The sequence below is a fragment of the Herpailurus yagouaroundi genome, unplaced genomic scaffold, assembly GCF_014898765.1.
Source record: "Herpailurus yagouaroundi ecotype Mexico unplaced genomic scaffold, PumYag 196, whole genome shotgun sequence".
NCBI lineage: Eukaryota > Metazoa > Chordata > Mammalia > Carnivora > Felidae > Herpailurus > Herpailurus yagouaroundi.
Genome location: NW_024412427.1, coordinates 14,853,462 through 14,868,017, shown reverse-complemented (window position 1 = coordinate 14,868,017; position 14,556 = coordinate 14,853,462). Strand labels below are relative to the sequence as shown.

Here is a 14,556-nt window from a genome sequence, read left to right as displayed (position 1 = left end):
AGAATCGGAAGGGCACCTCCCAGGGCAGCAGGAAAGCCCTGGGAAGGGAGAGCCCTACTTAGGGTCAACTCGGTAAGTTAGTGGCAAAAATGAGATCAGCCTTCAGGTCTGTGCGGGCAAGCAGAACTGGAGGATTCTGCCCTTCTCCGCATGACGCAGTCTCTCTGCAATGTGCCTGCCCCTGTGAAAGTCTTCCTTGTGGCCTATGGGGCTTTCTAGTCTCTCATTTTCGTCTGTGTAGCCACACTGCAAAAGCAATTTATGAAGGGAAGGTGTCTGAGAAGCAAGAACAGGCCCTGGGTAGGAAAAGAGTCATTTGGCCCCAGAAAGATTTCAACTCTAAAGTCTCAGAAATGAAAGGGAGCTGCGCAGAAAAGAAGAGTGGGAGCCTGGCAACATGATTTTTGTATTGACATTTGGTTCTTATAATAACATCCAAAATGCGTTCTGTTCTTATAGCGCTGCAGCTGCGACTGCATCGGGCCGAGAGTATATGTTGCCGGAGTGTCCCTTGAGAAGTGTGCGGGAGCTGGTGGCGAGAGAGACACACAGACTGCTCTTTGGGACCTATACGCAGCCGGGTGGAGAGCTGCAGCAGGTGCCTTGGCTCTGACAGGGGGTGGGGAGGCAATCCCAGCCAGCCTGCAAACACATGGGCAGAGTCCCTCGCCCCCAGACCGCAAGAACACGGCTGCTGACGGGGCCAGCGGCGGCAGCTCCCGGAGAGTGGAGGGAAGGCTGGGATGTTACGTTCTTGAGGCCTTCACAGGTACATATCATCGTAGCCCGGCGGGGGGAGATGGTCTGGGTTAGGTCTGGAATGGAAACAGGGGCTGGTGAGTTGGGAGTGATGGCGGGGCCAGGGGCGCACAGGCAGACGGGGCCTCAGCAGAGGGAGCCTGCCCTCCAGAACGACGTGGTGCTCTGTGGGGTTGAAACGCACACGCTCTACAGCCATGATCCTGACTCTCCCACCCTGGGTAAGTTAATTCATCTTCCAGGGTCTTGATTTCTGCATCTATGCAATATGGACAGTAATATGTACCCCTAAGTGTTGCTATTAGAATCCAGCGTCCTGACACGGACTTAAACTTCAGTGAGTATGAGCAGCTCCTCCTCTGAGTGCTCCCTGAGGGGGCTGGAGGAAGGGAGGCACTGAGGGCTGGGGAGCTCTGGGGAGGCATCAAGCACGGGGCCCGGAGGAGGCTCCACTCCCTCGGCAGTGGGGGATGATGGAGCCAGTGGAGACTCCGCACCTAGAGTCAGACTGCTTGCTCCCGCAACGCTGAGCTGAGCTGAGTTGCCATCAGGCCCTATTTCTCAGCGGGCCTGAGTGAGTACCTACCCAGACGGGCTGGTCCCAATGGGTCCAAAGGGGTCAAAGCGTGCTCCTGGGGGCACAGCGCCTGGAGGAAGACGGTTTGGGAGGCCCGAGGATGGGTCAATGAGTGCTCTCGGGAAGCCAGATCTCAGGGGATCCACGATCATGCCACCTCTCCGACACCTGAGGCAAGAAGAAAAGGTGGGTAAGCAGGTGGGGCAAGGAGCTGCTGGAGGAGAGGCGAAGGAGGTGAGTGGACTAAAAATGCCTGGGATATGTACTCTGGAGAGCTCAAGCAGACACTGATGGACGGTTGCCCGAGAGTCAGCAGGAAGTGGGCAAGAACAGGAACACCAAGAGCACACCTTTCCTGGCACGTACGGCCTGCCCTTTCAGCTTTCCAGGCTGCCCGAACCCACAAAACTGAGATCCCTGCCATGTTCTACATCCAAGGGGGACAACTTGATCAAGAACAGGTGCCAGAACTTGCCAAGGTCAACGGAGAACCATCATAAGGTTCTGGAGGGCACTATTTTAGGTCTAAGAACTAGTAATGGCATTGGGACAATTCCGGACGATGGCTTTCTTGCAGTTTCCTGAGAGGGCCTCAGGGTGATCTAGGGCTGCGCGTGGACTGCCCAAATCTGGCTCCTGACAGCATCTGTCCCTCATGGAGTTAGATGCACCTGACCTCCTGTGCTCAAAGCAGGATGTGTGAGCTGATGTTCCCCAAACTTTGCGGCCACTGTGCAAGCTCAACTGCAGGCTCACGCGATTTCCCACTGTCTAAAACTGAGGTGCTCATGTTGGGGTCACTTTGCAGCACAGGTTGAAACCTACCCGGAAGCATTCAGAGAAGACAGGGTCTGGCTAGGCTGTAGTGACTTTGTTGGGTGTACGACAGAAACCACACACACAGTCTACTGGGGATCAGAGACTCCCCTGAGCAAGTGAGGTGACTGCTGAGGAGCCCTGAACGGCCCTTCAGTCTGTCGCCCACCACGGCCAGCGGGGTCAGCTAATGACAGGGCAGTTGTCTGCTGGCTTGCTCGGCGCCTCCCCCACCCCGCCAGCAGAGCTCTCCCTCGCTGCTGCAGGCACGGCAGAGCGGAACAGCGGCGGAGACTTCTCAGCCGCTGAGCCCCAGCAGCCTCCTTCACCCCAAAGCAAGGCTGACGAAAAGCTCTAAGATTGGAAGGTGAGCTGAGGCTGAAAAGTCACAAGAGTAAGTTGTGTTGCTGCCCCCTCCCTGGCAGGACTCACCCAAAGGGGTCCAGATCCTCTCCCCCGACAGCAAACGGGCCCAGGGGATCACACCTGAAACAAACAAGGGACAATTACCACAAGTCCCATAGCAGCCGGGTGCCTGGGCTCCCGAGGGATTGAACCCAATGCCCGTGGGGTCACAAATGCACTGCCAGGTTGGAGGACAGGGGAAATCCCCGCATGAGACCATAACACGAGGGATATTTCAAAGTGGTCTTTGGCACAGACTAATATATCACAAGGGCAATATTGAAAAGAGTTGAACACAAAGCTAAAAACAAGGAGACCTCGATACTGTAGAAAATAAACGTACTGACAGTGGTTAGTAACCTCAAGATAAATTTTATTTTATTTACACTTTTCTCAAGTTTCTAAACTTTGTATCACGAACCAAGAACTTTCAGATTAGAAAATATCCTAAAAACAAAACCCAAACTCCAAGACTAAGACTTAAAAGCTTCCAGGGATGGAATAAGATGGGTGTCCACACACAGCCAGAACAGTATGGCCTCTCCACGACATTTCGATCCCACAGACACCGTGTATCTGTTTATGCGCTGCCCACTGGAGGGCCACAAACCACTGTAACCTCTAAGATTTTTTTCACCTCTACACCAAGAACCCACTTTTGTTCTCACTGGGAATGCATGAGCTGGGAGCATAAATGAGAGCATCCTTTCCGGAAAGCAATTCTGCACTGTCCAATATATACAAAACACCTGTGTCTTTCAAAAGTCTTAACGTATCTTTATACTCTTTGATCCAATAGTTCCTTATCTAGGCATTTATCTTAAACAATACATAATTCAAATTAAAATATCACCATAAAGACTTTAATCAAGGGAACTGGAAATGGCCTAAGTAGGGACCAGTTAGGCACTTTATGGTGGATCCCTAAATGCAATTGTGGAGACAATGTTCTCAGAGGTTTCAAAATGATATGAAAAGGGGAGCCTTGGGTGGCTCAGTCGGTTAAGTGTCTGACCTCAGCTCAGGTCGTATCTCACGGTTTATGGGTTTGAGCCCCTCATCAGGCTTGCAATTGTCAGCGCAGAGCGCGCTTTGGATCCTCTGTCCCCCTCTCTCTCTGCTCTCTCTCCCTCAAAAATAAACAAACGTTTAAAAATAAAATAAAATGATGTGAAAAAATGCTTATGCTCTAGTGCTAACTGTGGGGGGGGAAAAAGAGATAGCCTAGGAATAGCCCAGGGAATCAACTGTGAAAATGTGTGCGGGGGCGTGTATGTCTAAATAAAAATTGAAAGGAGTACAGACTGACAGTTACTCCTGGGATGATTTTCTTTATGCTTTTCTGGTTTTTTCCTACAAAACAAAAAATACTTAAAATTTGCAGAAGTGTGCTTTGGAACCTGCTTGGAGACCTAGCAAGCAATACAAACCTTGCAGTTCTGGAGGGGGTGGGGGTTCCTGCCAGACCTCAGGAGAGCCTTGTAAATAGCAGCTAATATACACTTACAGGTAAGAAGCCATTAATTAAAGAACTGGGAAAAAATCCAAAAGGAGATGCTTCTTCAGTCAGTTCTACCTATCATGCTGGAAAGGATACTGTGATTTAAGTGGATGTGGCTAGGTTTCCAAGGGAAGGAATTTTTCCTGATGTAGATGACTGTTCCCGAGTCCTAGTTCAAATTTGCTGGTGGCCTCTGTTAACATCATGCCACACTGTGGATGGACAGGGGTGCTGGAGAGCACCGAGTGTATCTCCATGAAATGGCCCACTACAGGTCAGCAAACAGAAGGGGCTTCTAATGGCTATAAAAATGCCTAGGAGAACAGCACCTTATAGCTCCTGAAACACATAGCCTTTCCTCCTTTCTCTCCTGGGCCACAGAGCATGGGACGGGGCAGGGAGAAGGAACAGAGAAGAGAAACTGGAAAAGGCAGCTGCCAGGCCCATGGCAACCATTTGTGTACTTGAAATTGTCACAGCCTATCCCTTGACTCAACACTTACCACAATCTCGCTGCAACACACGCACGCACACTTCTGTGAATTTATTATGCACATGCTCAGAACCCATTTTAAAATAGTCTCAGTCCTGGGTCCCCTGGGTGGCTCAGTTGGTTAAGTGATTGACTCTTGATTTCAGCTGAGGTCACGATCCCAGGGTTGTGGGATCGAGCCGTATGTTGGGCTCCATGCTAGGCGTGGAGCCTGCTTAAGATGTTCTCTCCCCCTCTCTCTGCCCCTCCTCTGCTTGCACGCTTTCTCTCTCTTAAACATTAAAAAAAAAAAAAAAAAAAAATTAGTCTCAGTCCAGCAAGTCCCCCTGGCTGTAATTTCTTCTTGACCGTTCTTTTGAGGGGAATGCCTCAAAAAAGTCTCAGTCCAGAATATGTTGAATGAGGCTACAGGGATTAAAATAAAGCTGATTTTTGTATAAGGTCTCTGAAATCAAGCCCCTCCTTCAACTGATAATCAGCTGAAGTAGAGTGTTATACACTAACGCTGTAGGCCAAAGTGCCTGCCTGGGCCCACATGACCATATGATCCCGGCTCCAACAGGGCCCCCCGAAGGGATTTGAAGGTGATCCCGAACACACACGATTTCCTCCTTCTGTGCTCCCCTCTCCTCTTGGATAAAAACGTCACCCACTCCTCTCTTGGGCACACAAATCCCGCTGACATCACTCTAACAGCTACATGGTTTGGCGATGTGGAAAGGCCTCGGGACTGGAGGACAGAAGACGGGCCCTGGGCTCTGGGTGGAGGATGATCTAGGTGGTTGGCAGGTGTGTCACAAACCCCTGCACCTCAGTCTTTTAAGAAGACTGGAGTCTAAGAAGTAACACTCACAGGGCCTGCTGTTGACGATGACACAGCCGCAGCGGGCACAGACAGACACGCTGCCAGGCAAGGCCTGGAAGAAGTGGGTAACAGCCACTGCCGCTATTTACCAAGAGACTGCCCTGTACTAATTTAGTTTTAAAAATACTAATTTTGAAAATGTAATCTCCTCAACAGGTAATGCATCTACCCGTTTGAAAATTCAAGACTGATAAAAGACCCACACATCCATAATCTTAGGCTAGATGTGTCCTGGAATTCAGAATTCTTCAGATTTAGAAAGGTCAGATGGGTGTACCTAACTTACATTGTGTAACACTCCCAAGCAGCACCCGGGCTGTAACAAATACCCTAATGTTTCTGCAAAACGAATGCCTATTCATATGTAAGTGGGATAAATGAATGTATGAGGAGCTTCATGCCACTTCAGGACAGGGTTTGGCACCAATCTTATGGGAGAGGAAGTGGGGGGGAGAGGAAGGGGGAGAGGAGGGGAGAGGAAGGGACAGGAAGGGGGAGAGGAAAGGGGAGAGGAAGGGAGAGGGAGGGAAGGAGGGGGAGGGAGGGAGGGGAAGGGAAGGACGGAGAGAGAGGGAGAGAGAGAAGGAGAGAGCGGGGGAGGGAGAGAGAATATACCTCAAGGTCCATGCTCAGCGCAGAGTCCAACATGGGTCTCAATCCCACTCGATCCCTGGGATCATGATCTGAGCCGAAATCAAGAGCTGGACGCTCAACGGACTGAGCCACCCAGGTGCCCCTCAGAGCTCCTTTGATATCAGAATTGTACATAAAAGATTATGGGCCCACAAAAGCAAAAATTCTCCCTTTCACCCTTGTTCCCCAGCCTACCAGGTCTTCCTACAGACAACTAAGATACAGCTTCTTGTATGTCCTTCCAAAAATACTATGCATAGAGGGCAAATATGTATCTCTCCTTTTTTAACAGCTGGATGCACTGAGCGCCTTATATACATTATCATATTTCACCTTTGCAGCAGCCCTCTGAGTACGTATGATTTTTATTCTTATTTTACAGATGAGGAAACAGGCTCAGAAGCAAGGTTTCTTAAACAAAGCCACATAGGTAGTAAGTGGCCAATACAGTATTCATCCTGGGTCTGCCCAACATCAAAACCCATCCATGCTCAAACTGATGTGTTGAGACCATTTACATTTAATGTGATTTTATGTGATAGGTTTAGATTTATAGCTACTACCATTTATTATTCGTTTTCCAAATGTTCCCTCTGTTTTGCATTCCTCCGTTTCCTCTTTCTTTTTATTCAATTTTAGTGTTTTTTACTCGATCTCTTCTTAGAGTTTTTTCCAAGTGGTTGCTTGAGGGATCAAATATACAGACTGAACCTCTTCAGTCTACTTTGAAACAGTATTTTACCATTTCAAGTAGAAGGCAGAGACCGTAGAAGGCATATACAGGTCCATTCATTCTCCTCTATGTTACAGTTGCTCCCTATTATACTGACATAAAGCGAAATGTGTAATTTTTGCTTTCAACTGTAAAACACATTTTAGAGAATTCAAGAGAACAGTTCTATTTACCTAGACATTTACCATTTCTATTGCTCTTCCTTCATTCCTGATGTTCCAAGTTTCCATCTGGTATCATTTCCCTTCGGTCTGAAGAACTTCCTTCAGCAATTCCTTTTGAGAAGAGCTGTTGACTATGAATTCTTAGTTTCCTCTCACTAAGAACTCTTAATATCCTTCGGAAATAAAGTGAAATATTTGCTGGGTACAGAATTCTGGGTTGACAATTCTTTTTTCTCCATACTTTGAGAACATCTGTCCACCTCTTCCTGGTCTCCATGATTTCTTTTTTTTTTTTTTTTAATTTTTTTTTTCAACGTTTTTTATTTATTTTTGGGACAGAGAGAGACAGAGCATGAACGGGGAGGGGCAGAGAGAGAGGGAGACACAGAATTGGAAACATGAGTTCCCAATGAGTTTCCAGTGAGTAGTTGGATAAACTCATCTCGGAGAGATTCTGATCACGGATATAAGTTTGGAAGTCACAACCACACTATAGATGAGGGGATGACTCTTTTTTTATCTATAAAGGGCAAGATAGTAAATATCTTTTGTTCTACAGGCCACATACGATCTCTCTTGCATATTCTTTTTTTTAAATTTTTTTTTCAACGTTTATTTATTTTTGGGACAGAGAGAGACAGAGCATGAACGGGGGAGGGGCAGAGAGAGAGGGAGACACAGAATCGGAAGCAGGCTCCAGGCTCCGAGCCATCAGCCCAGAGCCTGACGCGGGGCTCGAACTCACGGACCGCGAGATCGTGACCTGGCTGAAGTCGGACACTTAACCAACTGCGCCACCCAGGCGCCCCTGGTCTCCATGATTTCTAATGAGAAATCCACAATTGTTCACGTTCTTATTCTTCTACGGGCAAGTCATTGTTTTTCCCTAGCTGCTTTCATGATTTTTTTTTTTCTTCATTTTTAGTTCTTGGCAGTTTGATTATAAGTCTGCACATGGACTTTCTTGGGTTTATCCATTTAGGGTTTGCTGAGCTTTTTGAATTTGTGGGTTTTTTGCCCAAAATGTCTTTTGCCAAATCTGGGGAGTTTTCAGCCCTTATTTTCTTCGAATAATTTTTCTGTACTGTCTTCTTTTTCCTCTTTTAAGACTCTGATTGCCCCTATGTTAGACCTTTTATAATTGTCCCACAAATCCCTGAAACTTAATTTTTCAATCTGTGTTCAGACAAGATAATTTCTACTGCTCGGTCTTCAAGTTTACTCTTTCTTCTGTTATTTCCATTCTGATATGCCTTCATCCAGTGAGCTTGTTTTGATTGTTTTACTTTTCAATTCTAAAATTTCCATTTGGTTCTTCTTCATACCTGCTATTTCTTTGCTGAGACCTGCTGCTCTGTTCAGTTCAAGACAGTCTGCCCTCACTTCTTGCAGCATTTTTATAATAGCTGCTTTCTGTCTTTGTCAAGATAATCCCAACATCTGTGTCATCTCGGTGCTGGCACCTGTTACCTTTTTGTGAGTTGTGTGAGTTGAAGTTTTCTTGGTTCTTTGTATGCCCAGTAATTTAGAATTGTATCCTGGAGGCTCTGAAGAATCCTGATATTTCTGTTTTAGCAGGCAATCAACATAGCTGGCTTCAGGATCCAAGTTCTGGTTTCAATGTCAGTTGTTTTCAAAGCCTTTGCAGTGCTGTCCAGTGCTGTACCACATATGTGCTGCCAAGCATTGTTTGGACCACCCAGTTCTACTCAAACTGTGATGTGCAGATGCATCAGTGGGGGATCTGGCTAAGGGCAGGTTTCTTTTCTTTTCTTTTCTTTTTTTTTTTTTCTTTCAAAAAAAATTTTTTTTTTTTTTCCAACGTTTATTTATATTTGGGACAGAGAGAGACAGAGCATGAACGGGGGAGGGGCAGAGAGAGAGGGAGACACAGAATCGGAAACAGGCTCCAGGCTCTGAGCCATCAGCCCAGAGCCCGACGCGGGGCTCGAACCCACGGACCGCGAGATCGTGACCTGGCTGAAGTCGGACGCTTAACCGACTGCGCCACCCAGGCGCCCCTTCTTTTCTTTTTTAAAATATACTTTATTGTCAAGTTAGCTAACATACAGCACATACAGTGTACTCTTGGTTTCGGGAGTAGATTCCCGTGATTCATCACTGACATACAACACCCAATGTTCATCCCAGCAAGTGCCCTCCTCAATGCCCATCACCCATTTTCCCCTCTCTCGTGCCCCCCCATCAACCCTCAGTTTGTTCTCTGGATTTAAGAGCGTCTTATGGTTTGCCTCCCTCTCTGTTTGAAACTATTCTTTTCCCCCTCCCTTCCCCCATGGTCTTCTGTTTAAGTTTCTCAAATTCCACATATGAGTGAAAACATATGATATCTGTCTTTCTCTGACTGACTTATTTCACTCAGCATAATACCCTCCAGTTCCATCCACGTTGTTGCAAATGGCAGGACTGCATTCTTTCTCATTGCCAAGTAGTATTCCATTGTATATATAAACACATCTTTATCATTCATCAGTGGGTGGGCATTTAGGCTCTTTCCATAATTTGGCTATTGTTGAAAGTGCTGCAATAAACACTGGGGTACACGTGCCCCTATGAATCAGCACTCCTGTACCTTTTGGATGAATTCCTAGTAGTGCTATTACTGGGTCGTAGAGCAGTTCTATTTTTAATTTTTTGAGGAACCTCCACACTGTTTTCTGGAGTGGCTGCACCAGCTTGCATTCCCACCAGCAGTGCAAGAAAAGGGCAGGTTTTAATCCAGAAGATCACGAGTGGGACTTGAGATTCTGTATGTTTCACAAACTGAGTGAAACGTGACTGGACTTTGCTAGTCTGGGGAACACCAATGACTAAGACTGCCAGGGTACAAGTTCAGCTGGGAAATTCTGGTAGCCTAGGATTATTTACTCTGTTCTGCTAAGCGTAGAAATTTAGGACTGGGAACATGGAGATGCTGAGGACAGTAGACAAGAGTGTGTGTGCATATACACGTATGGCAGCAGTTACAGTGCTCTGAGCAAGCAGAGCACTAAACCTTCTCTTTTCCCCCTGCTGAGGATATCCTGTGAGTTCAAAGGTGAACTGGGAATGGAGGGTGGGTGGGAAGTATCGCATTTGGGCTAGGAAAACAATTATTTTTAGAAGAAAAGAAGAAACAGATATGCATAAATTTAAAAATTGTAAGAAAGATGTCACCATAATCTAACATGATTCTTTTTGCTATTCTTTTCTTGTCTATTTTCATAAGCATGCTTTTATAAAACTATAATGCTATCATTTTAGATCCCACTGTTTTCCTCCACTTACGTCCTGTATTTCCCAAGTTGTCTGTCTTTGCTATTGACATTTTTAATGACCAAGTAATAATCACTCAAGTGAAGCAAATTTTTAACATTTACTTGACCTTCTACTGTATGTATTGGTATTGCTTCTGGTAGGTTAACTATAAATGATGGTGTAATTGGTGACTTTTGTGCACATGTTTTTTTTCTGTCAGAAATCAGTTCACTGGGGGGGCGACCGGGGGCTCACTCGGTTAAGCATTCTACTCTTGATTTCCGTTCAGGTCATGAGCTCACGGTTCACTAACAGCGCGGAGCCTGCTTGGGATTCTCTCCTTCCCTCTCTGCCCCTCCCCCACTCCTGCATGCACTCTCTCAAAAAATAATAAACTTAAAAAAAAGAAAGAAATCGGTAAATGTTACCGTCTGCTTGTCCTACCACTGTATGATGGGGACAACCTGCTTCTCTGATCAACAGACAGAGGAGTTGTGCTCAGAAGCCTCAGCTGCACCTGACTTGGAAGATTCAGAAGGTGAGATTGGAGTTCTGCAAGCTGATGAAATTCAGGTAAGATTTTACACTCAGCTGATGTAGTAATGGGTACACATTACCCCGAAGGTGATGGGGAGGGGAGGGGAAATGTATTTTGCATTTGGGAGGCCAGACGGTAGACTATGGTAGGTAACATTTCTAGAAATGGCCCCCTCTCAATATTCCACACTGTCTAATCCCCAGAACCTGTGATGTGATGACAAATCACTCCTGCGATTGTTTTAGGTAATACTGCACAGTTGACTTCAAAAAGGGGAGATTATATGAATGGGCTAATCTACTTACGTGGGCCCTAAAAAGCAGAAAACTTTCTCTAGCTGGCAGCAGAAGAGAAGGTGGAAGGGGAGAGTCAAAACATGAGAAGGACTTGGCATACTATCGCTGGCTTTGAAGACGGAGGGGGCCGTGTGAGAAGAGACGCAGGGAATCTTAAGGAGCTGAGAGGCCCTCAGCCAACAGCCAATGAGGAATGGGGAGCTCAAGTCCTACAAAAACAAGGAACTAAATTTGGGTTCAGTTAGCTCACAAATGTTACGGGGGTGATGCTTTTCTAAACAATTTAAAAGAAAAAGGAGACCAACTCCAGCAACATGGCAAGGATAGGGAAACAGCATCAAAATACGGTGGGAATGCCAACAAATACAATTGTTTGGTTCTACTTCCAGCGACAGATGCTAAGGAAACATTCAGAGATGTGCTCTAAGTTTCAAAATATGTTCACTGAGGTGTTAGCTATGGTAGCCCCAAGTTAGGGATGACTTAGGCTAAGAAACACAAAAGCCTTGCATCATCCTAGATCTGTCTCTCCTTCATTAAACCAACCCATCAGCAAGTCCGATCAGGTATACTTCCAAACATACCCCAGATCATCTGCCTCGTCTCTGCCACCATTCCCCCTACCACCACCGTTGTTTGTTCCCTGGGTGCCCGTGTCAGCTCCTGGCGCCATCTTCCTGTTTCTGCTCTTGGACCTTTATACTCCATTCTCCACAAAGGAGCCAGAGTGATTGAAAAATAAAACATAAACAGTATGAAGTCCCTCCCAGGGATCCCTACTGCTTTTGATCTTGCCCCCAAGACTCCGCATGCCCTGGCCTTTGCTCACCCCCACAGTGTCATCACCGATCTCTCTATTCTCCACCCCCAAGTTTACTGAGTTCCAACCACACCACTTTCTCTTTATTCTCGGAACAATCCAAAACGATCATTTCTTTTGAAATGATTGCTGATACATGTGTTACGAGGAGGAAATACTAGGGGCGCCTGGGTGGCTCAGTCAGTCGGGCATCCAACTTCGGCTCGGGTCATGATCTCACGGTCTGTGAGTTCGAGCCCCGCGTCGGGCTCTGTGCTGACGGCTCGGCCTGCTTCGGATTCTGTGTCTCCCCCCCCCTCTGCCCCTCCCCTGCTCATGCTCAGTCTCTATCTCTCAATAATGAATAAACATTAAAAAACAAAAAAGGAGGAAATACTAAGGGCTGAATCTTGCTCCAATGTTTACGAGCTATGTTGGTTTGGCTAAGTTAATTAACCTCTCTGTGCATCAGTTTTCTTTTCTATAAAATGGGAATAGCAGCATCTATCTCATTCTCGTTAGGATTAAGAGATTATATTTTACACTTAATGTAACTGCTTGGCACACAGTAAAGACTTGCTAAATATTAACCACGTTAGTTGTCAGAACCTAACCGGGATTCCTCCACAGAAAAAAGTCAGTGGTTCATGGGGTCCCAACCAGACTGCTTTCTGTCCCAAATGTTTTGATGGTTCCCATTACCCAGGATCAAATCTAGCTCCTTAGCACATGGGGCCCCTTGTGATGTGGTCCTCACATTCACCTACTCTCCTTTCACATGCCAGTACAAATATAATGCCCTCACTCTCTCTCTTGCCCCAACATACACATGCATGAGATGATTTCAGAGCCTCATTTAAACCCACTGTCCCCTCAGCCATACATGCCAATTACTTTCAATATCACAGAATTTTTATTAGTCCTATAGAATTTAGCTCATCAGGCATTATCTCTGTGAAGCCTTTCCTTCTATCTTGTACCGCTCAATCCTTCAGAATATTATTCAGAATAATCACCCTTCTCTGTGCTTTAGCTAGACCTCAGAAAATACTTGTCATTGTTTTTAAAGGACTTATGATCTGGAATGAACAGGGCAATCAGCGGGGGATCAACTGTGAACTCCTTCAAGGCTGGGTCCACACCTCATCATGTATTCCCAGTGCCCAGTACAGTGCCTGACACATAAGCAACACTTAGACTTACTTGGGAACGAGAAATTGTAAGAAGGCAAAAGCAAAGGCTTTAGAGTTAGACCCACGTTCAAATTCTGGCTTCACCATCTAGTGGCTGTGTGACTTGGGGTAGGTCATGAAATCCCTACACCTTAGCTTTCTCTCCTGTAAAGTACGACAACAGTATTTCTCGAGGTTGTTGTAGGTGTCACACGAGGATGTTTACAAGAGTGTAACACCTGGTACATAATAAAAAGTTCAAGAAGTGGTATCCAATATTCTATTATTATATCACAACTGCTTTTTACTGGTTGTGATCAAATTACTTATACATGAACCTCAGTTTCCTTACTTGTAAAATGAGGAGAGCCCTTGCCCATCTCATGGGGTAGAGAGAATAAAATATGCGCATATGGATGAAACGCCTAGCTTGTGGCTTACAATAATTGGCACTCAACAAGCAGTGATTGAATAATTATTATTGAACTAGCTTTGCCATACATGAGAAAAACCAAAGAGATCAAGATTATTTGCCTCTAAGAGGAAAGACAATGAGGGCAAATTTTAAGAATACGGAATAACGGGCACTGCCTGGGTGGCTCAGTCGATTAAGCATCTGACTCTTGATTTCAGCTCCGGTCATGATCTCATAGTTGGTGAGTTTGAGCCCTGCATTGGGATTCTCTCTCCCTCTTTCTCTGCCCCTCTCCTGCTTGTGCTCTCTCTCTCTCAAACTAAATATGTACACTAAAAAAAAAAAAAAAAAAGAAAGAAAGAAAGGAAATAGTTTCATGACTAATAAAAATTGAAAATTTAATTATTAAGGTGACATAGGTAGAGGATAAATCTTTTTGGAATATGGTGCTGTACCAACTGGATTCAATATAGTAAGACATCAATCTATCTTGTACCATGCATAAAATTAATTTCAAATGGGTTATAGATCTAAATATAAAAGGTAAAACAACAGAGCTCCTAGAAAAAATATATGAGAAATCTTCCATGACTGTGGGGTAGGGCAAAGATTTCTCAAACATCAAAAAGAACATCAAACAAAGGGAAAGCATTGATAAGCTAGATTACATAAAAATTAAGAATACTTTAATTTAAAAAACACCGCTGATAGAGTGCAAAGGCAAACCACAGAGGGAAAATATTTGCAATACATGTATCTGACCAAGGACTTAAATCCAGAATACACAAACAATGCCTACAAATCATAAAAAGATAAGACAACCGAATATAAAAATGGGTAAGAGATCTGAAAGACTCTTCAACGAAAGGGAATATCTAAAAGGGCTTGTAAACATTTTAAAAAAAGAAAAAGAAAGTATTCAAAATGTTCTCCACAGAACTCTAGGGGTCCCTGAAACTCTTTCATTTCAGGGGGTCCATGAGATCAAAGCTATTTCCTCTTAGAAGCTATTTGCTTTCTTCACCGTGTTGACATTTGCACTGACGGTACAAAAGCAGCGGTGAGAGAAATCACTGATTCCTTAGTATGAATCAAAGCAGGGACACTAAACTAGCATTCGGGTGTACCCTCC

General features: G+C 45.4%; 1 protein-coding gene across 1 annotated transcript in view; it reads right to left on the bottom strand.

Annotated features, from left to right (window-relative positions):
• Nucleotides 1-382: 382 nt before the first annotated feature.
• Nucleotides 383-14,556, bottom strand: part of PSMF1 (proteasome inhibitor subunit 1) — a 36,492-nt gene continuing 22,318 nt past the window's right edge. Inside the window, exons 5-7 of the mRNA XM_040446807.1 lie at nucleotides 2,585-2,638; nucleotides 1,346-1,504; nucleotides 383-815 (exon numbers count right to left, since the gene is read on the bottom strand). Coding sequence (XP_040302741.1) covers nucleotides 764-815; nucleotides 1,346-1,504; nucleotides 2,585-2,638 — 265 coding nt within the window. The 3' untranslated portion in view covers nucleotides 383-763. The remainder of the gene's footprint in view (nucleotides 816-1,345; nucleotides 1,505-2,584; nucleotides 2,639-14,556) is intronic.